The following is a 21,950-nucleotide window of genomic DNA, read 5'->3' on the forward strand; positions in this document are numbered from 1 at the left end:
TTGATAAAAGGTTTAGAAAAATGATTTAGTTACAAATGCGCATAGGCTAGCTTTGAACTTAAGCTAGCTGACCTTACTGCTTATACTCTAAACCAGAAGTTGGTGCACCGAGCCTTTATTAGAACACAGACATGCTCTTTTATTTAGTATCATCTGTGGCAGTTTTCATACTGTAAGAACCGAGTTGAATGCCACCACCGTGGCACATCTATGTGTGCTCACAAAGATTAAGGGATTTACTCTGTTGTCTTCTGCAGGAAAAGTTTGGTGAACTCTGACCTAAACCATTGAACTTTGTGGTTTCTGGTAGAGCTACTACCTATTTGTTTTCAGTTATGAAAGGAATAACAAAATTATAATGCTAAGATTATATTGGGTTTATACTTGGAAAGTCCAAAGCAATCAGCTCACAAAGTGTTAGACATAGTAGAAGTAAAAGCATATCATTTTCTAATGCTAATGTGCAAAATTCAGGTGACTATCTAGAAAATACAGTGATATTGTAGATCCCACTCTACAATGAGAGCAAATATATATGTCTAAGATAAGTGGAAAAGAAAATTGAAGGACTTAAACGAAGACAATTTTAAATTATATTCCATGAAATTTTAGAAGACTGAATAATCTTGTCATTTCTTTGCTGAGATGAGACCATTTAAAAAAGATACTTTATATAATTTATAAAATTAAGTAGCCTATTCAAAGGACCAAGGGTATTGTGTCAACCTTATGAATAATTATAAAATTTCTAGAAGAAAATCTGTCTAAAGTATCAATAATTTGGGTGAAATTATAACCGAAACATGTAAGCTGAGGATATGTCTTGACCTTCCACAGCAAATTTAGATGTCATACAACTAAAATCTTTTTAATAATGTTCTATTTAAAGCAAAGGGGAGTGCTCTGCCTGGAAAAGGCGTAACTGTAGAAAGAGATGGGACATGTAGCAATACCTAAGGGGCAGGACAGATAACTTGAGTCTTCTGTGTTTGAATGGATCAGGCTGGTAGGCCAGTAAATAGGGTACATAGCCACTGGTTACTAAAATCCAGAGAATACCAGCATCATAAGATTAAATATGCACAGCAAAGCCAAAAAAAGTGACTTAGACTACAGAAAGGAAAAGTAAAACCTGAAAAGGACATTACCACTCTGAGGGATGGAAGAGGGATGTGCTGCCACAAAATAACAAAAGGCTTTAGGAAACAAGTACGGCAACGTGTGGAACTGGTCCTGTAGTAAAGCTAAGCATAGCTGCATAATTTTAAGTGGGTCGATGCCGAGAGCAACTAAGTGAATTAGAAGCTAAATGCTAGGAAATTTTCTAGGATAAAACACAGCAGGTAATAAAAATGGAATCTATCAGGAAAAGAGAAGAAACATGAAGAACATTGTCAGAAGTTCTATTGTCTATCTAATAAGCTTCCAGAAAGCTAAGGTTTGAACTCAGGAAGGACCTGGGTTGCATCTAAACAGAAGGTTCCATGTGAAAATAAAAGGTAGATTTGCTACATTTGAAGCACTAATGGCCAACAATCATCATATACCGAAGACACCATTCCTTAATATGAAAAGATTCTTATTTCCATGACAAAATGTTTACACAATAAGTAAATACATGTAGGTGTGATGATTAATATTGATTGTCAACTGACGGGATCTAGAATTGCCCAGGAGACAAGTGTCTTGGCATGTCTGTGAGCAAGTTTCTGTGTCAGGTTAGCTGAGATGGGGAGACCTCCGCAGACTAGGTGACACAGTTCCATGGGCTGAAGTCCCGGACTGAGTGGAAAGGAAGAAGTGAGCTGAGCATTATCATTCTTCTGTTTGTGCTGTGGATGCGATGTGACCAGATACCTCAAGCACCTATCACCATGACGGCCCCATAATTGACTGTGCTCTTGAACTGTGAGCCTAAATAAACCCTTCCTTAAATTGTTCTTGTCAGGTGTTCTTCACAGCAGTAAGAAAAGTCAACTAATCAAGTAGTATGTGCATTTTAACTAAGAATTAAAATACATAGGTATATCACAATACACTTCAAAATATCTTAAAGAAATTTAAAACTTATTAAGGAAATAAGTTTCATATGAAAATACTTCCTATGAAGAAATGACCATCTATTGTTATTTGACAATTTAGCAACTATATATGGAAAAAGACAAATGGTCTGAGAAATCAATTTGTATTTAGTCTTTGCATCATCTAAGACTGAAGGTAAATATTTTGTAGTGTATATGGGAACTCGAAATGATTTTCCTCAGCAGAGACGCTACTGATATTTTAAGTGAGATCATCCTGTGTGCGGCAGGATGCATTGACTGGTCTAGGTTTTCATCCATTCATCCATTTAATTCCAACTCATTCCCTCTGGTGATTATGCTGACCACTAGAGGGAACCAGTAGACCTACTGTGAAAGAAACTTGATTTTCAGAATCTGCATGGATTTTTGCATTAAAACTATTTCAACAATGAGACAACACCTAGAGACAAAATAGAGAATGATTCTTTCCCAAATCTTGGGAAAGAATTAACAGAGTTTTCACAGCACACAAAATTGTTCAAGGAGAATGGAAAAAACTGCTTTTAAAATGATGATTACATAAGAACTGAATAAATATAACATGGAAAATAGCTCCTGGAACTTAAAAACATATTTGAATCCAAAATATAGAGAAGAAAAGAGGACAGGTGTTTTTGCTAAAACTATTGGTGTACAGAAGTCACATTCAGGATATACCTTCTGCTAATAAACTTTATGGAGAGATAGCCTACTTGTTGATAACATAACTAAAGTGAATAGGAATACGAACTTCAGGTCAAAATTCTTAAATCTCTGAAGTTTTTCATATATAAATCAGATAATGTGGGTGACTCCAAAGCACTGGGCCAAGAACGTCAGATCCTCCTTAAGAGAGATTGTTACATTCCACTCACAACAAATAGAATGATTCTAGTCTCCTTTGAATGGGCCCAGAAACTAACCTCTGTGGGTAGAGGGGTTAAATTTCTAACTGGAGGAAGTGATAAGTTACATAAAAACCACTAATCACTCTCAGAAAATACTCAAGAAACAGTTGGCAAATTAAATGAATGATTTGATCTCTTTCTGGATTGGCATAAATCCTAGTTCAGAATAAAATTCTATCTTAAACTAAAATAGAATGATAATAGACTGGATTAAAACATGAAAAGATCCAATGAGATCTTTGAATTCCCAGCATACTCAGAATGGGCTCTCTGACTAAATTCTGAAGGAAGGGGTAAGTTAACTACTCATGTTAGAAGGCGGGATTCCTTAAAGATGTGTGTACATTTGTTCAGTACAGGGTATGGTATAAATATTCATTAATCACTACAAGGCTGGACCTTTTAATTTTATATTTTGCATACAGTATATTTTGATCATATTCTTTTCCCCTCCTCTAGCTCCTCCCAAATCCTCCCCACACAACTTCATGCTTTATTCTCTCTCTCTTTCTCTCTCTCCTCTAACAAAACAAAATACAAAAAGTCAAAACAAACATAGCCAATAAGACAAAATACCAAAGCAAAACAAAAATCACACATAAAAAGTGTAGTTGAATTTGTTTTGGACATCTACTCCTGGGCAAGGGGCCTGCCCTGGAATGTGGTTGATAAACCTGTGACACCCAATTGTGTTTTTAAAAATCACTTGCTATATCTAAAGTTCTTGTTTCCTTCTCTTTTCATTCTTGATGACATGTGTGTGCATACTTCTATGAAATTGAGTGGCTGCTAGTGGTAGCATGGACACAAATGTCTCTTTCCTTCTTTCTCCGTAGGAGACTTATGACTCCGATCATGTATGCTGCCCGAGACGGTCACACGCAGGTTGTTGCTCTGCTTGTCGCTCATGGAGCAGAAGTTAACGCCCAAGATGAGAATGGTTATACTGTGAGAAATGCTTTTTCTGAGACATTGAGACTTTGCTCTTATACCAATACCCTCCACAAATGGCTAGTGATGTTTATTATCAGTGAGTTAAGGAAAGTTGTAGAAGGCGTGGGCTGTAGTCACCACTAGGTGAAAATTCTGTGAGAGCAACAGCTTAGAGAAAGGGGGAATGATTTGATACTTGATAAAAGAGGCTATAATGCACACCGAAAACCAGGGCTCTAGAGAACGCACATGAGTTCTCTCACAGAAAGCACCTGGAATGGCAGATTCGTTCTTTATCCCATGACATGACTTAACTGTGTAAAACAGTGCTACGTTCATAGATCAGTGAGAACAGCCGGAAATATGTTTACGTTATACTTGCAGTGCGGAGACTGCATCCTTCTGCTAATTAGCCCTGCTCTTTTTTACTGTGCCATAAATACCGGTGAAAATACTTATCTCACATGCACTCCTTATTAAACAGTCTTCTTTCCCACACTTACAGGCCTTAACATGGGCAGCGCGTCAGGGTCATAAAAATGTAATTCTGAAGTTGCTTGAACTTGGAGCTAATAAAATGATACAGACCAAAGATGGCAGGACACCAAGCGAGATTGCAAAAAGAAATAAACATCTTGAGGTATTCACCTGTGTACTTTCTGCGTTGTTGTATTGTCATTCAGAATTTTTATATTATTTGTTACAGTTCCTAAGTATAATAATAACAACATTTTGAACAATTATTAAATACTTGAATAGGTTTTCTTCTCCAAGCAAGTAAGGGAAACTTTATTTTGCTAGAATAGTCATCTTTTAAGTCACAACATTGATATTGCAGTCATTTAAGTCATATAAAAGACAGTAACTCCTATTCTGTCCCTGTATGTAACACTGTAATGGCATAGACTGCTTTGAGATGAACACTTGGGGTATGTGTACATGTAGTCATGCGGATTACTTCACCCCAGCGTAGCCATGTGTTTCCAGTACTGCCTGTTTAATTTATAATAATTTCTCTAAAATGGTTCATATTATCTTGAAAATATTAAGTAAAAATACTATCCTTGATTTTTAAATTTCAGAATTAGTGTGCTTTTATTATTATTTTAGGTTAAAAAAGAATTTACTTGATTTTACAAAAGGCTTTCTTGGAATACCGAGTTATAAAAACTGAACCACTCATCTTGTTAGCATTTTTTTTTCTAGATAGAAAATAATAATATGTTCACTTTTATTTTTAGTGTAAGAGATAATAATAATGTTAACTGTATTTGAATGGCTTGGAATTTTTTTCAGATCTTCAACTTTCTTTCTTTTACTCTAAATCCATTGGAAGGAAAACTTCAGCAGCTAACCAAAGAAGAGACTATTTGTAAACTGTTGGCCACAGATTCTGATAAAGAAAAAGATCACATATTTAGGTAACATGTTTTAGTTCAACAGAATGTATATAAAATGCATATTTTATTACTTATAGTAAATTTGCAAGCTTTAAAATATATGGTATTTCAAACTTTTATAAGCATTTTAAAATGACACTTAAAAATGTCTGGATTTTAGATGCTTTGTTCTCCAGAATTTTAGAGGAATTTTATTTAGTTATTTGCTTTATTTAATTCTGAGTTTAATATACATTTTTAATACAATATCAAATTTTACTTTTAAGAGACTCAAGATTATATCTGTGTTCACACTTCTTTGTGTTAGATCTTATTTTCTAATTATTTGTATCATCTCTCTAGTTTTATAAGCTAAAATTTGAAAGAACAAATCCCTAAATCCTGCTGTTCAATACATGGCTACAAACCATCTAGTTACTACATTTGTAGTTATCTTCTAATTTATGTTTATTAAATTGAAAGATGCTTCTGTTTGCAATATTTCATAACAAATACATACTGATGAATACTTTAAACCTTAAGAAAAATGAGCTGAATATTACCACTCATGTCTTCCCTTCATTTGCTTAAGAAATTTTATTTGGGATTGGGGATGTAGTTCACTGCTTAGATTATGGGAAGCCCTGAGTTTAATTTTTCAGTTTTAGAAGGGAAGAGAAGAAAGGGTAAGGAAGTAGGAGGAGAGGGAAACAAGGGGACGAAGAGAGAACCTAGTTTATTCCTTTGATGCAGCATCTAAATGTGCTATGTAAACTTATAAATATATTCTGCCTGGATTCATTCTTGCCCATTCCTATGCTTGTTGTTCAATAGACATGCATATATATTACTGTGCATATATAGTCTATTCTGAAACTGATCTTGCTATGATATGTTATAGCCCATATACAGCGTTTGGAGATCTGGAAATATTTTTACATGGTCTTGGACTTGAGCATATGACAGACTTATTAAAGGTAGGATTTCATATAAAGCAGATAAAGTTTTGTATGTGTGCTTATATTAGAATAAAATTAAATTTTAGTTCAAAGCATGCCATTTATTTCTCCTTCATTTGTAGAGTACCCTGTTTTAAATTTATAATAAGCACTTCCAGAAATTATTAACCTAGGAATTTATATAAATTAGAATCTGTCTGAATTTCACATCATCTATCTGATATATTTTTACACATTTAAGACCTATGTTTACAGCTCTTGTGTTTCTTGTGTGGAATACATGCATGATTTTGAACCACACAATCCTGTATTAGATATTTGCTCTGATTATTAACTGGAATATGCTACTTAAATATCAATTTTTCCTTAAGGACAACTATAGGTTTACATGAAGCTTAAGTTAGGTCACACACCAATAACTATCTATGCTTTAAGCATACATATCAGGAGTTGAGTAGATGACAATTGTTACCAGGTAGATAAGGATACTGAAGCAAAGAACTGTTCAAGATAGGTTCTCATAGCATTATGAACGTTGGTTCAGTTATTTCAGAGTTGGATTCATTGTACAATGCTGAAACTTCTATCTGAGGAAACCTTGGGTCAGAAATCATATTATTGATAGCTTAGTCTGATGCCATGTGAAATATAAATACTTGTAAAATATAATTTCTGTCCAATTTCCAGAACATTCTCTTTTTTCTAAGCAAATATGAGTGCTAGTCATTTTCTTTGACTCTGGGAAACTAGATACTGCATGCTTTTGTGTGTATATACTATCTAGCCCGTGATGTAGCCCTTAAGCTGCATACCCTCCGAAAAACCGGGAACTGTTTGAGAAAGCAGTTGAGTGACAGCTGCTGTGTCCTTCCTACCTTCCTTTGAATTGTTCACACTGAAAGGTGGTGGGGTTTTTGCCTTTTGTACAGGAAAGGGACATAACTTTAAGACAACTTCTGACCATGAAGAAGGACGAACTTACAAAGGTAAGTATCACTCTAAAATGCCAGGTGTATTCTTTTATTTTCTTGCATATTCTTTTATTTTCTATTTTAAAAATTCTAGGGCTATGTAGACTGATCTTTTATAAATTCTTGGTTAGGAACAACTGGATTACCATGTGTAAATTGTACAGCAATACTAAGTTGCTTAAAGAACATTACAGAGTTAGAGCATGGGGCTTCCTAGGATTGTTACTATATCTCAACTAGAACTACTACTCGTTTGCAGATGGGAAGTGGACTTATAAAACAGACAACTTAGAAGTAAGAGGCGATTTTTAATGTGGGCATATACGTTTATCTTCTAAATCAGCACCAATTATGTTGTCATCTATTATCATTAATAAATTCAGAATCGGTGTGGGAAGTTTTAGAGGTACTTTGATAAGTAATGATCTTGCTGTAATAACATATTGGATACTTGAAATCTCTACTACCACTAAAAACCAAAATAACAAATTTCTTAACTAAATCCAGGAAAGAAATGTACTTTAACATTGAAGGTAAAATACAGGTAAAAAAAAATTGTCACTTATAACTAATAACACACTAAACAATATTTTGAAGGAAAAACTATTTGCTATGTGTTTTGAAATGATAATATTTTAAATTCTAATAATGTCACTTTTGAATCCATCACAATTATCATTATACATTGCAAAAAATGACTATAGTTAACTATATGCCTAAACCATTTATGGTATAATTTTGTTGAAATACAGCCAATGTATTTAAGTGTATTATTTTCTAATATTTGTCTGTTTTCCAATATATAAATTAATCTAGAAAATGGCATTAGTAGTCTTAATGAAATTATTCAAATATAACTCTCGTACTGAAACTTTCGATTATTTCTTCTTAGAATGGAATTACTAGTAAAGATCAGCAAAAAATTCTGGCTGCTCTCAAGGAACTGGAAGTAGAAGAGATAAATTTTGGGAAATTACCTGAAGTGGCAAAGCTGGAAATCAGGTAAAATTATTAGTTTATGTTGATGTCATTTACAATCAAGTATTCTTTTTTAGCTTAGTGCTAAGTATTTGATTTGATGCTACCATTTTTCCAGGAAATCGGTTTTTAGATATACAGTAGTGTATCTATTATTTAGACCCAGATGCACTTTATAAAGTTAATTTTCATAAAATTATTTTACAAAGAATCAAAGCAGTCTATCTTGTTAACTTGCATACAAACAATTTGTATGTCTTTTTTAGTGCATCTTCCTAAATCAAACCATATAAAGACACCACATTATTCCTAGCATAATTCTCATTCTCTTTAAATCATATTAGAAGCCAAACTGAAAAGTATGAATCACTGACCAATTGGTAGAGTGATTGCCATGCACACATGAGGACCTGGATTCAGTCCCTAAAGCTCCCCAAACAAGCCCTGCATAATGGTATACACTTGTAAACTAAGTCCTGGGGAGGAAGAGCCGGGCAGCTCCTTGGAACTCTCTGGCATAGCCTAGTCGGTGAGTCACAGGCCAGCAAGACATCCTGTCTTTAAAAAAAAAATAAGATGGACAGTCCTTAAGGAGCAATGCCTGAGATGCCTGGGGCGGTCCTCTGGCTTCCATATGAAGTACATGTACACATGCATACACACACATGCACACAAATACACACGTATACATACATGGACACTCACACAAACAAAAAGAAGAAATGAAAAAAAGGTAATATTTTCACAATGGTCACAAAGAAAACATTTCTCTTGAGTTCATTTCCATTTCAAGCTTTACTATGTAAGAATGACATCTGAGTTTATGAGAGTATTACTCTAACTTTCTCTTTAGTGTTTTGTCTAGTTTAAGTGTTGGGGTGACAGCATTACAAACTGATTAGGGAATTAATATTCTTCTCCGCTTTCTGGACAAGCTTGTGGAAACAAGCATTTTTTTCAAACGTTTATATAGATTTTTTTCCCCTGAAACTGTTGGGTCTGGGGTTTCCTTAGGGTATGCTTTTCATCATGATTGTGTCTTCTTTAGTAGTTACAAACTATTGAAGCAGTAGCTATTTTATTTTGGCTTTATTTTAGTAATCTGGTCCTCAAGGACTTGGTCTATTACTAAGTGGTTGAATTTACAAGCATACAGGGTTGGTGCTATCTCCTGCTACCCTTTTAATAGCTGTGGACTCCATTATAATATGTCATTTCATTACCAATATTGATGTTTTCCTCTCTTTTTTATCTCTTTTAGTCTTATTAGAGGTTTATTAATTTTTAGATAGATGCTCCTTTTTTAACTTCATGTTTATTTTGTGTCTATAGGGGGTAGAATTTGTGCATGGCACAGTGTTCATGTGGGAGCAGAGGACAACAGATGGGATTTGGTTTTCTCTTATCACCATGTGGATTCCAGGGTTTGAACTCGGGTCATCAGGCTTGGCTGGTGCTTTACACACTGAGCCACCTCACCAGCCTATAACTTTCTTTTTGTTCCATTACTGCTTTTAATTTCATTGATTTATGCTGTTACCCTTGTTGTTTTCTTCATTCTGCCTGCTTTGAATTTGTTTCTATAAGTGCATGAAATAGAATATTTTGATTTCTCCTTCCCTCCCTTCCTCCCTTTTTTTTGTGACAGGATCTTCTATAACCTAAACAGGCCTCAGACACTCAATCTTCCTGCCTTAGCTTCCCAAGTGGAGATTACTGGTGCATACCACCTTGTAATATTGATATTTCTTTTTGATTTCTTGATATTTCTTTGTGTTATATAAGCATATGGGTGGCCATTTGTATTTTCTTCCCAACATGGATGTAATTGAAAGTCACAAAAATTTTAATACATTGCATGGTCATTTTCATATACTTTTATGTATAGTGTTTTTCCTTCAAGACTTTGTCTTTATTCATGTATTATTTAAAAGTATGTCCTTTGATTTATGTATGCTTAGAAACTTTTCTATTGACTTCTAGTTTGGTTCAGCCTAGTAACTGTGTGATAGCTACAAAGAATAGATAGAATGTAAACATAGGCTAGATAAGCTTAAAGGCTTCTGACTTTTAAGTTGTGATTGACTTTCTGGTACATTTTGTAAATATTTTTATATGTCAGTATTACCTGTATTTAAAAATAAAACACATAGATTTTTGAAATCCTAAATAACACATAATAATTGTGTTCCTTCCGACAGCATGGTAACTTTGAACACCTATTTAGCAACAGCAGCAGATAACCAGCCTTTCTGTACTATAGAAAAATACTTACAAATGCAGCCTTGTCATCATTTATGTGACTGTGATTCAAGTAGACTTTGGTGTTGTTTTAGAGCTTAGAGAATTTTTCCAAGAACCTATTTATATGATCCTGATGTCTTAAAGCCTATTAAAGAGGCCATGTTATAAATACTCTTTTCCCATTGTTTTGTCTTAGTTTGCCTCCATATAACAGGAAGGACTTAAGTATTTGATGTTATCATTTCTAGATAATATCATAGATTCTAAATATTTAAATGCATTATATTGGTTCTCAGGCATGAGGTTTTAAAACAACAACCCTTCTTAAATATCTCTGTTGTTTCGTCATTATTTCTAATAGGCAGTATTTCAGGTCCTTGGTGACTAACATGTAGATTGGAACCCCCAATGTTACTTATTTTTATGATGAGAGCTGCCTATACAAATGTTTTTGTGGGCTTTAATAGACTTAAAGAGTATAGAATCATGATTAGCTCACTTATTAAAACTGCTAAATTTTTTTAAAAATTAAAAATGTCAAGCACATATTCCAGGAATTTGACCTTGTTATTAAATCACAGACTGTTTACATGATTGTAAAGACAAGGTTTTGCTTCCCATTTGTTTAAAGCCATCCTTTAAAGAAGAAATTAGTCATTAAGTCATAAGAAAACTAACAGCAGGAAAAGTTGAATTGATTGATTGTAATCTCCTGATAATTTTATTTCAACAATTAAGCCACTGATTTATTTTAAAATACTTTGTGTGTGTGTCAGATTTCTAAAATAATCTGTTATTAAGAATACACATATACTGTTCATTTACTTTTTTATGCCTTGGCATGTTTGCAGAATTTAAATTTTAATTTAAATATTAGTTTTGAACAAGCTAACCAGCATTCAGCAGTTTCTTCTCAGCCATTTTCTTTGATCTCTGAGCTAACTAAAATCCACTTGAATGTGTCAAAAGTATCTCACAACTAAGTTCATCAAGAAACTACTCCCTCTCAAAAATCTGTATAGGTCCAGTGTGTTATGTGGAATATACTGTTCATGCCTGTTATTTCTAAACATTATAGAATTGGAATTTCTAAATAATTAACAGCAAAGAAATGATTGGCTTAGATTGAAACTTAATGTCTTGGGGAAATATCCATAATAGCTTAAAAGCACAATGTAAACTGGCATATTAAATATTATATTAGTTGTAGAAATCCAAAGAAGAAATACTGGGGGGAAAAAACTATAAGAAAAAATCCTGATAGAATAATGCCACATTTATCTATCTCTGGGTGGTATGATTTTTTTCATTTATTCTACAATAAGTATGTAGTACTTCTATTTATAACACATTAATCACAGATAATAAATTTTATCTAGACTTCAAATTTTTAAGATATGGCCTAATCTGCTTATAAATGTTAAACCACAGTGAAGTTTGGTTCTTTGATTCTTTTTTTTTTTTTTTTTTTTGGTTTTTCAAGACAGAGTTTCTCTGTATAGCTTTGGAGCCTGTCCTGGAACTCTCACTCTGTAACTCAGGCTGGCCTCAAACTCACAGAGATCCACCTGCCTCTGCCTCCCGAGTGCTAGGATTAAAGGCATGCACCAGTGCTAGGATTAAAAGCGTGGCCTTAGTTCTTGATCATTCTTTATCATTAGCTTTCCTCCTTGTTATTCTGAGACCAAGCTAGAGGAGCTGTTCCAATCTGGGGCATGTTCCTCCATGGCAAGAGAAGATAAACAACCAGCAGAACTAGTCAGTGGCTCTCGAAGCTCAGAGGAATAGGAATTTTGCTGTGTGATCATGTTTCCTAGGAATGTCAGAAGCCATACCCATGAAGTCTCACAAACATGGCTGCCTAAACAGGAGCTGAATATGGATTATACCAATAGACATGTTAGTGTGGATGGATATAACATATGTATATAACAACAGTTAATGAAAAAAGAGGACATAAATTTGAAAGAGATCAAAGAGACTGTTTAGAGGAGGAAGGGGAAGTGATGTAATTGTATTATAATCTCAAAAAAAAAGCTTTACAGTCTTATTTTATGTGCCAACATAGATCACATTGTCAATCCTTGTGTTACTGGGACATAAAATACAATCCCCTGAAAAGGAAAAGATAGTACATACACACACACACACACACACACACACATTTGATTAAATAATTTATCTTACCATACCTTTGTCATATCTGCTTATTTAGAATTCCTTAATTCCAAATTGTAAACAAATTGTTAAGGCTGCATGCAACATTCTGTAGGTTGTGTATTGTACAGCACTGGTAGAAGATACCATATGCATGCTATATGACATGATTGGTGCTCTCTAGAGCTGTGAATTATGTAACTTGCCTATTACTATTCAGTGGTCTGAAAAAATTATATGTCAAAAGAAAGTCTTATGTTTTCTTCTCATTTATTATCTTAGTTACTTTTCTCTTGCTGTGATAAAACACTGTGGTGCTTTAAATAAAAGCATAGGTTCATATATTTGAACATTTAGTCACCAGGGATTAGAACTGTTTGAAAGGATTAGAAGTGTGTCACTTGGTGTGGACTTGGAGGTTTCAAAAGTCCTCACCAGGCCCAGTGAGTGAGTCTCTGTCTCTGTCTCTCTATCTCTCCCCCCTACACCCCCCCACCGCCTATGGATCAGGATGTGGAACCAGGCCCAGTGAGTGAGTCTCTGTCTCTGTCTATCCTCCCCACCCCACCCCCACCCCCGCAACCTCCCCTCTGCCTATGGATCATGATGTGGAACCAGGCCTATTAAATGAGTCTCTGTCTCTGTCTGTCTCTGTCTCTCTTATCTCCCCCCCCCCATTGATCAGGATGTGGAACTCTTAGCTACTTCTCCAGTATCACATCTGCCTGTGTGCCACCATGTTCCCCACCATGATGATAATGGACTAACCTTAGAAACGATAAGCAAGTACCCAATTAAATGCTATCTTTTATAAAAGTTACCTTGGTCATGGTGTCTCTTCACAGCAATAGAACACTAAGGCACACAACATGACCAAGGTAACTTATAAAAGAAAATGTTCAGTTTGGACTTATGGTTTCAGAAGGTTATAGTCCCTGATAGCAGAACAAAGGCATGAAGTTAGTAACAGCTGAGAACTTATATCTTAATTCTTGAGCAGGAGGGAGAGAGAGAGAGAGAGAGATACTAGGAATGGCACTAGTCTTTTGAAATCGCAAAGCCTGTCTCCAGTGATACAAAAGGCCACACCTCCTGATCCTTCCCAAATAGTTCTACCAGCAGGGGATCAAGTATTCAAATATGTGAGCCTTTGGTGCCATTCTCATGCAAAACTCCACATTTAATAAGACTGTAATTTTGTAAGTAGTACTATTCAGTTATTTTAGTTGAGCTGCTTACTGTCTTCAGAAAGTGCTTAAGACTTTCTATTTCACATATATTATGGATAAACTGTCTATAGTTTTATACCTACTATCATTTGATGTTTTAAATTATAATTCTCAATGAATACTAATCTTCTTGAACTTGTTGAATTAAATATATATGGCATTAATGAGTCACCTGTTGAATACTTAACTGTTTTTATTGATAGTAAACAAAATTCAAATATCAGAAAAGCACTAAACTCTAAATTATATGCATACTGTATACAAACATCATATAGACATGAATCAACAGGAGTAATCACTCTTGTTGCTCTGCATTTTCTTCTGTTCTTTCTAGAGTAAAAATCAGAACATGTGCCGGGCGGTGGTGGCGCACGCCTTTAATCCCAGCACTCGGGAGGCAGAGCCAGGCGGATCTCTGTGAGTTCGAGGCCAGCCTGGGCTACCAAGTGAGCTCCAGGAAAGGCGCAAAGCTACACAGAGAAACCCTGTCTCGAAAAACCAAAAAAAAAAAAAAAAAAAAAAATCAGAACATGTAATAAAGAAAAAGAACATGCATTTTGAGAATACTTTTAGAAACACTGTTTTTGTTGCTAAAAATAAAGCAGTAAGACCTTAAAAATATGTTTTTTCACTTTGGTTTTGAAAGGATCCAAACAAGGGGGTGGACCAGACCTATAGCCCCTGTGCTTGGGAGGTGGACATGGAGAGTCAGGAATTCCATGCATCCACAGCTACATAGTGAGTCCCAGGCCAGGCTAGCTAATGAGACCAAACACAAAAGAGAGGAAGCAGCCATGGAGTCAGTGCCTAGAGAGAGAGTCTGTTTTGTTCTTCAGTCTGATAGCTAACAGGCTTCCCTGAAAGGAAAATGCTGTGTACATCCTACTGAAGTGCTGTAGAGAATAGTTTGTTTTTAGTTTCATGGGAAGTCGACACTGTTTCTGTATAGACTTCATCCTACTGTGTAAAACTCTACAGTATTTGGCCAGAGATTACATACAGGAATGTTGTTTGGAGTTAAAAGTAGTTTTTGGTCTCATAGTTGAGGATTTTTTTTATGATTTCTATTTTAGTAGATACTATTGACACATTATACAGATTTTCCCCCCATTTATCTAAGTATAGTAGCATTTTATGGTAATGTGTTCCCATTTTATCCATTCAAATTGTGTCTTTTCTATTTCTCTGAATTAGTTATTTAATTTGACGCTTATTTGTTCTGTTGGGTTGTGTGGGTTGCACTGTAGATTGGCCTGTCACTTACTAAAGCCAGTCTAGTCCTCTCGTCTCCTGTCTAAACTGATAGATATTTAAGTTACTCAACCTTCTTTCCTGGATGCCTTCCATAAGAGTGGTCAGCTCCGATTTCCTTCTGCTTCCCAGGCTACCTTCCTTTTCCCAAACGCTGTGTTGACTGCTCTCAGTTCTCTTCTCCTGTATCCTTTTTTTTCCGTGACCTTCAGAATCATGGTTTTGATACTACCACTACCTGGTTTGTGCTCAAATTCATGCTAGAAGGAATAACTGGTCTAGTTAGATGCTAGTGAATATAAGGTAAGTTTTTTTTTATTGATGTTCCCTCACTGTCTCTGAACAGTCTCTTAGAGTCTACAGATCTCAGAATAGACATGAGTCGAAGACTTACACTTTCTACTGTTTACTAATTGTTACCACCTGCACATCTCATATCATTGAAGTTACACCATGACTTATCTCACTTGGATGCAAGCCTTTTGCTAGACAGAATGCCAGGTACTTTATATTGTCTTCTTTTGTCCTCCTGAAAGTCTTGTCTCCATTCTAGAGAATTGGAAGTATCTGACTTAAGATTAGGCTTGCTCAAGATCTGAAAGCTCCCTACATATGGATGCTGAGTCCAAACTCAGGTCAACCCAACTCAAGAGTCTGTGTCCTTAGTTAGGCTATAATGTTTTCTTCTCATCTTCTATATCTGCTCTTATCCATCCCCAAAATCATTTCCTTGCTTAATGATACATCCATCTAGTGAAACAAAAAATGAAAACCATCCTAGGTTGTTTTTGTTTTACATGCATTTCTATTTTTTTTTCTGGTTTATTTCCTAAAAATTTCTAAAAACAATTCTGTTCCTCCTTTCAGTTCTTTACCTTAAGCTGTCTCTCTCTGATATGGAATTTCCCAGTTCTTCCATTTTTATTTTACTTTAATCCACAACAATCACCAAGTAAAATTTATACCAAGTTTTGACTTTCTCCCTTCCTGTTTGAACTCCTTTAGTAACCTTACATTATGAGAAATAGAAAATCCTTTGGAAGGTAGTCAGCTGTTTCTAATTCCTTATTCCCACCATAGTGTGTAGTACTAAATTCTAAAACTCTGTGAGTTTTAGATCGTTCACCAATGAACAAGTGCTAGCCACATCAGACGCTGGTAGGGATAAATAAAATTCATGTAAAAATAATCAGTGCAGTATCCTCCATGATAGCTACTCAAATAATGCTTCTTTAATCTTCTTTCTTCGTGTATCCCTTCACATAATAATTTCATGTCTATATCTCACCTTGGAATTTGAGATTCTTGGAGCAGGGGCTGTAACTCAGTAGCAAAGCTTATCTGGCAAATGCAAAGTCCAGGGTTCAATTTCCATACCACAGAAACTTTGTAATAAATAAGGAGTGGTAAAGGAATCCAGCGTTCTTGGGAGTCAGGGCTTGGTTTTCTTTTACACTTAGTGCATATTTCAGTTCCAAATACATAGTGGGTAGTCAATAATTTTTTAGACCTCATTAATGTTAGAAGCAGGCTGGTAAAATGAAGTAAAGCACTCTCACTGGTTCCTGTTTGTCTCCTTTCTTCAGTGGTGATGAGTTCCTCAACTTCCTTCTGAAATTAAACAAGCAGTGTGGCCATTTAATCACAGCTGTGCAGAATATCATCACCGAGTTACCTGTAAATTCTCACAAGGTATTTAAGCAAGATTTGCTCCATGAAAGTGTGAGTGTTGAAGAACAGTCTAGATGGATTCGTAATAACCCATTAGGCAGTTCTGATCTGACAAAATCCCACCACTTGTTCAGCATGAGACCCAAAGCAGTAAATTTCATATTCTCTTCTACATTTAATTTATTATAAAACCTTGTACTCTCAGCCTCAAGCAAAGGGGAAATAAGGCAAACCAAAATCTAAACTGATCTCTGTATTGAACTTGTCATTTGTTGTTAATGAAGATTTAAGTGATTAAAATGAGAAGTGTTAGGAGACTCAAGTGAAAGATGAGGCAAAATGAATGTTATTTAAAAATTGCATTGATGTATAGTTTTTCTTAATTAAGGAAATTGTAAATAGATACTGACTTAAAGAAGCAGACCTTTTGATTCTTTCCTTATTTTGTTGTGCCTGTTTGTCTAGAAGGAAAATTTTTAAGCAGACTTGTTTTCCTATGTTAATGTATACTAGTCTAAGAATGTCACTTTTTAAGTTTTTGAAAACTTATTTATTCACCACAGATATTACTAATATTAACTTCTACACATAAATATATATTTAGGAAACTAATATAGCAAGCTGATTCAACTGTTTGTATAAAATTACTAACTTACTTTTGTTGCCAGGATTTATTCTGTAAACAAAAAAAGGTCAGTTACATAATGTAATCTTTTAGAATGTCAAATAATCTTTGTGCATATAAATTGTGAAAAGTCATTTCTGTTTTTAATGTAACTTTTGGAAATCTCAACAGATAGTGCTAGAGTGGGCTTCTCCCAGAAGTTTTACTTCCGTTTGTGAAGAACTGGTCAGTAATGTTGAAGATTTGAATGAAGAGGTCTGCAAGCTGAAGGATTTGATTCAGAAGGTATAGATTTAACCTCCGCATGGCTGGGACTCTTTCACAGCGGAATGTTAGAACATGAAACAGTTTAACAAGGGCACCAGTAGGCATATAGAGAAATGGTACAAGGACAGTTTGCAGAGGGAGAGGTTCACATAAGAAACAGCTACTGGTGGCCATTAAAGGAGCACGTGCTGAACGAACATGTGCTTCCTGTGCTTCTGATCAACAAGAAAATGTCCCAATTCAATGATGGTCTGTCTAGAGTTCATTAGACATACCCTCATGATAAGCTGCTTATACACCACCTAGAAAATAATGCTACCTCTTGGTAACAGTTTATTCCAAAATTGTATGGACCATACAAGGTGTCCTACACAAGGCAAATAGTGTAATAATTATGGTATGTTTATTTACTAATGTGTGCACCCAGGAGCTTGGGCTAGAGTTTAGGGGTAGAGTGTTTGCTTAGCACATGCCAGGCCCTTGGTTCAATCCTCAGCACAGAAAACAGAAAAAATAACATGAAACTAAGGGAAAATAATTAAAACCATTCATCCACTTGTGAAAGATAGAAATTACACTGTTACTTATAACTGTACAAATGCAAAAAGGTCCCATGAAATACTTACTAGCTCTGTTAATGAGATAAGGTTGGCAATGAAGTACTATTTCTACTAGTCAGACTCTATATCATCTCTTATAATTTAACTGTTTTTAGAATGTGGGCATTTTTATCTGTCTTTATATTCATATAGAAATGGCATATGTCTGGATTTAAAGGCAGGTTGTTTTTCCCCTTTAAAAAAATTATCTATACCTAGGTGCAGGCTACTGAAATCGCAACCTTTATTGAAGCTAGAAAATAAAGGGAAACCCTCTGAGTTTCCTAAAAAACTCACTGTGAGTCCCTGTCAATTTAATAAATAAGTTTGATGTCTGCAAAACTTTTGTGATACACCTGAAATTTATAGTTCTATTAGCCTAAGATTCATTTAATATTTTCATCAATGTCTTATCAAAAAAATTTAAAAGCAAACTTCATGTTCAAGGTCATTTATCATCTCCCTTAGTAAAATATATTTAATCAACAGAAATCTTTTAAATCCAGAACAAAGTTGTGAAGCAAATTCTGTAATAGTGGAATGAGGATGCTTTAAATGAGAAACTAAGAAATACATTTCAACCTCTGAAGCACATCAACTCCTTTCCAGTGACAGAGGTGCTTCGGGAGTTGTATTGTGTGTGACAGTCATCCACTGACCAGATGCTGAGAGCCTGCACAAGCTAGTAGAGTCTGAATTTGCTGAGAGCACAAAAATGATAGCGCCGTTCATCCTTACTTCCTCCATCTCATTTAGAATGGAAGAAAAGTGGGATTTACCCAACATGGTATTCTTCATGAGAATCAAGGAAAAGCAGAAAGATTTGTGTATAGAAACTTCCTTGAAAGCATCACTTTAAATACAGGAAATTCCTGAAAACATATTTGTGGCAGGAGTGGGTACTCATTTAACTTTTCAAACTAAAACCTGTATGTAGGTAGAGCAGTTAGATGCAATTAGAGAGAAAGAACCAATAATTCTTTGTCAGATAAAAGTAAGAAGAATTGTTTTAAAACTTATTGAATCTAAAACATGGATATGATTAGATACCATAATATTTAATTTAATAATATATGCCTGTGTAAAGAACCTTCATCTTTTCTTTTACTACATGGGTAGTATTTTTTCTGTGAACATTATCTATCTATAATTCAAAATTTCTGTTTAAAAACTGGCCTGGAAATATGTTGATTGGCCCATAACATTGGCACATACTATTCTTTAGTCAGAAAAGTCTTAATTTTTGAGCAAATGAATGGACTGATTTTTCTAAATTAATCTTACATGAACAGTACTTGATGTAAGGAGACTTTACTCAGAAAATTGGAGAGCCTTTTGTATTTGGGAATATGTTATCATGCTTTTTAAACTTTTGGAAGTTTAAAATTTATTAATAGGAACTTTTCAAAGAAGTATACGAGTTATCACAGATAAGTGTATAGAGGTAACAGAGAGGGTAGGAGAGGTCAAGGCTAGCATTTAACACCACATCATTCTCTTTCAAACCAACACACTGACACTCTTGTTAGGAAGGGTCATTGGCTAATAAAGGAATGACTGTCCTCGGATTCAGTAAATGGAGCATCAGTGTCAGAAAAGAATCTGTTGCTGAATGAAGCCATTTGGAAGTTAAACCAAGATTATGGTCTTAATGAGATTGGCATCAGAGTCTATTTTTCTACTATAAATTTGAAATTAATTTTGCAGACTTTTAAATTAAATATTTACACTGTAGAATTTCAAAGTCATTATTCCTGCTATTGTTGAAAGTATTTCTATCGTCACCCCAGTGCAGGATGTTTCTAGTAAATATCACTCCATGAATGTGTCCAGTTCTTTTTATCTTTTAAAGATCTTTTGCTTTCTGCTCATTCTCCTCTTGACCCATTCCAGCAGCTATCTCTCACCTCTTCCCTCCAGCCCCTGGGAGGCTGCTTCATAGAAAATGTCTCTCTCTGTGGGAGTTTAGAAGCAGTCTAGGAAATTGACTCTCATTGCTAAGAACTGCTATATACATTCTTTGACACATTTGTTCCTGCAGTTACAACGCCATGTCTTCTGATGTTTACTAAACTTCTGTTGTAGACTTGCTATAAAACTGGCTCTGTCTTTTATGGGATACTAGTCAAATTTAATACAGAAGGAAATAAATTCCAGTTGTTATTCATTAAAGCTAAAATAGAAACATTAAGTTGACGTGAAAGGAACTTTGCCTCATGACATAAAAACACCATTTTAAAGTGTGATAATCTATAAAAGTATTTATTATTACTGTAAAAGTAATAATCATCTATGAAAGGATTCTGGTAAGAGGCATATATGTTCACTTTAAATCTGTCATGGAGTCTTGAGAAAAAATTTCTAAACCCAGTGAGTTAATACGAACTTTTTTCTTCAAATGTTTTAATTTTCAGTATCTTGTCCCCTAACTCTTGTCTCCCATACTAAACATCAGATGCAGAAGGAACGGGAAAATGATCCAACTCATGTCCCATTAGTAGAAGAAGTATCTACGTGGAAGAGTCGAATTTTGAAGAGGTCAGCAGTTACAGTCTGTGGATTTGGGCTGCTGCTTTTCATCTGCAAGCTAACTTGCCAGAGAAAATAATCCTAATATTGATTTAAGTTATGTATGTACATCTTATTCAGAGTGTCCTAGTATTGCTTTTAATCATTTGTTGTACAACACAGCTTTATTTCCTTGTGCATACTCCATAGGAAAAATTATGATAACATAAAACAGAGTTTTTCTTTAGAAGGTGACTTCAGTTTGAATTATATAGTTTATTACATTTTTATGTTAATTCAATCAAGAAATTATGGCTAATTCTTTCATTTAAACCTGACTAAATCACATGCAAAATAAACGTTTGGTATTCTTTACATTCAGAGAAAGTGTGTTCACTTGTCATAAAGAAGTTTAGAGTGTTTGTAAAGAGTTCATAAGTTGATATTCCTTTTAGGCCTTATTCATTTCTGGTTATTATATAATTAGGATCATCTTACTGCTCATTTATTTATATGACATTGCTAAGAAAATTATGAATTTTTGTGAAAGTATCAGAGAAAACAAGATAATAGTAAAACATGAAAATCTTTATAAATACTTTTAAAAAATGTTACATGCAGAATAAAAAAATAAAATTAAGAAAAAGGATGTAAGGCATAAAATATGTTAGCATTATGGAAATTATTTTTGCTAAATATTCTATAATAGTGTTTTAGGAATATTATGAAAATGAATGGCATTTGGTATATAATTTCTCATCTCTAAGAATGTATATATTTTATTTCTCAATTTGAAATATTGATATTCAGATTTTAAAAGTGAACTGTAAAACAGCAGTAGCAGGTAGTGTGGTATCCAAATCTTGGCTGACTTAGTGCCTTACTGAAAAGGGCAGTTATCTACCATTAAAAGTAACAGCAAACGAAGGGGGAGAACTGCAGGACGAGAGGAGAGGGTAAGGACTAGAAGGAGTAGCAGTTCCCGCCTAGTCTTAATCCCAAAGCTGCTAGGTTCAAACCAGGTTCTGTAGAGGTACTCGGCTGTGTGTCATTGGGAAGTAATTACATGGTGAAGGGCATCCAACACTCAACTGTTAAAGCAGGCATGCTTGTTGTGATATTTCCTATTTAAGCAAGTTCAAGACATAGACAGAAAGATGGGATTTGTTTTAGCATAGTGTATCACTCCCAACACACACTTACAAGAA

The 21,950-nt window shown here is 34.7% G+C and overlaps 1 protein-coding gene across 1 annotated transcript in view; it reads left to right on the plus strand.

The window, feature by feature from the left end:
* Positions 1–21,129, plus strand: part of Asz1 (ankyrin repeat, SAM and basic leucine zipper domain containing 1) — a 41,116-nt gene extending 19,987 nt beyond the window's left edge. The window contains exons 5-13 of the mRNA XM_006991231.4: positions 3,808–3,919; positions 4,410–4,544; positions 5,201–5,325; positions 6,185–6,260; positions 7,172–7,228; positions 8,106–8,215; positions 16,659–16,764; positions 17,540–17,653; positions 20,690–21,129. Coding sequence (XP_006991293.1) covers positions 3,808–3,919; positions 4,410–4,544; positions 5,201–5,325; positions 6,185–6,260; positions 7,172–7,228; positions 8,106–8,215; positions 16,659–16,764; positions 17,540–17,653; positions 20,690–20,842 — 988 coding nt within the window. The 3' untranslated portion in view covers positions 20,843–21,129. The remainder of the gene's footprint in view (positions 1–3,807; positions 3,920–4,409; positions 4,545–5,200; positions 5,326–6,184; positions 6,261–7,171; positions 7,229–8,105; positions 8,216–16,658; positions 16,765–17,539; positions 17,654–20,689) is intronic.
* The last annotated feature ends 821 nt before the right edge of the window (positions 21,130–21,950 follow it).

This window comes from Peromyscus maniculatus, chromosome 3, assembly GCF_049852395.1.
Source record: "Peromyscus maniculatus bairdii isolate BWxNUB_F1_BW_parent chromosome 3, HU_Pman_BW_mat_3.1, whole genome shotgun sequence".
Lineage (NCBI taxonomy): Eukaryota > Metazoa > Chordata > Mammalia > Rodentia > Cricetidae > Peromyscus > Peromyscus maniculatus.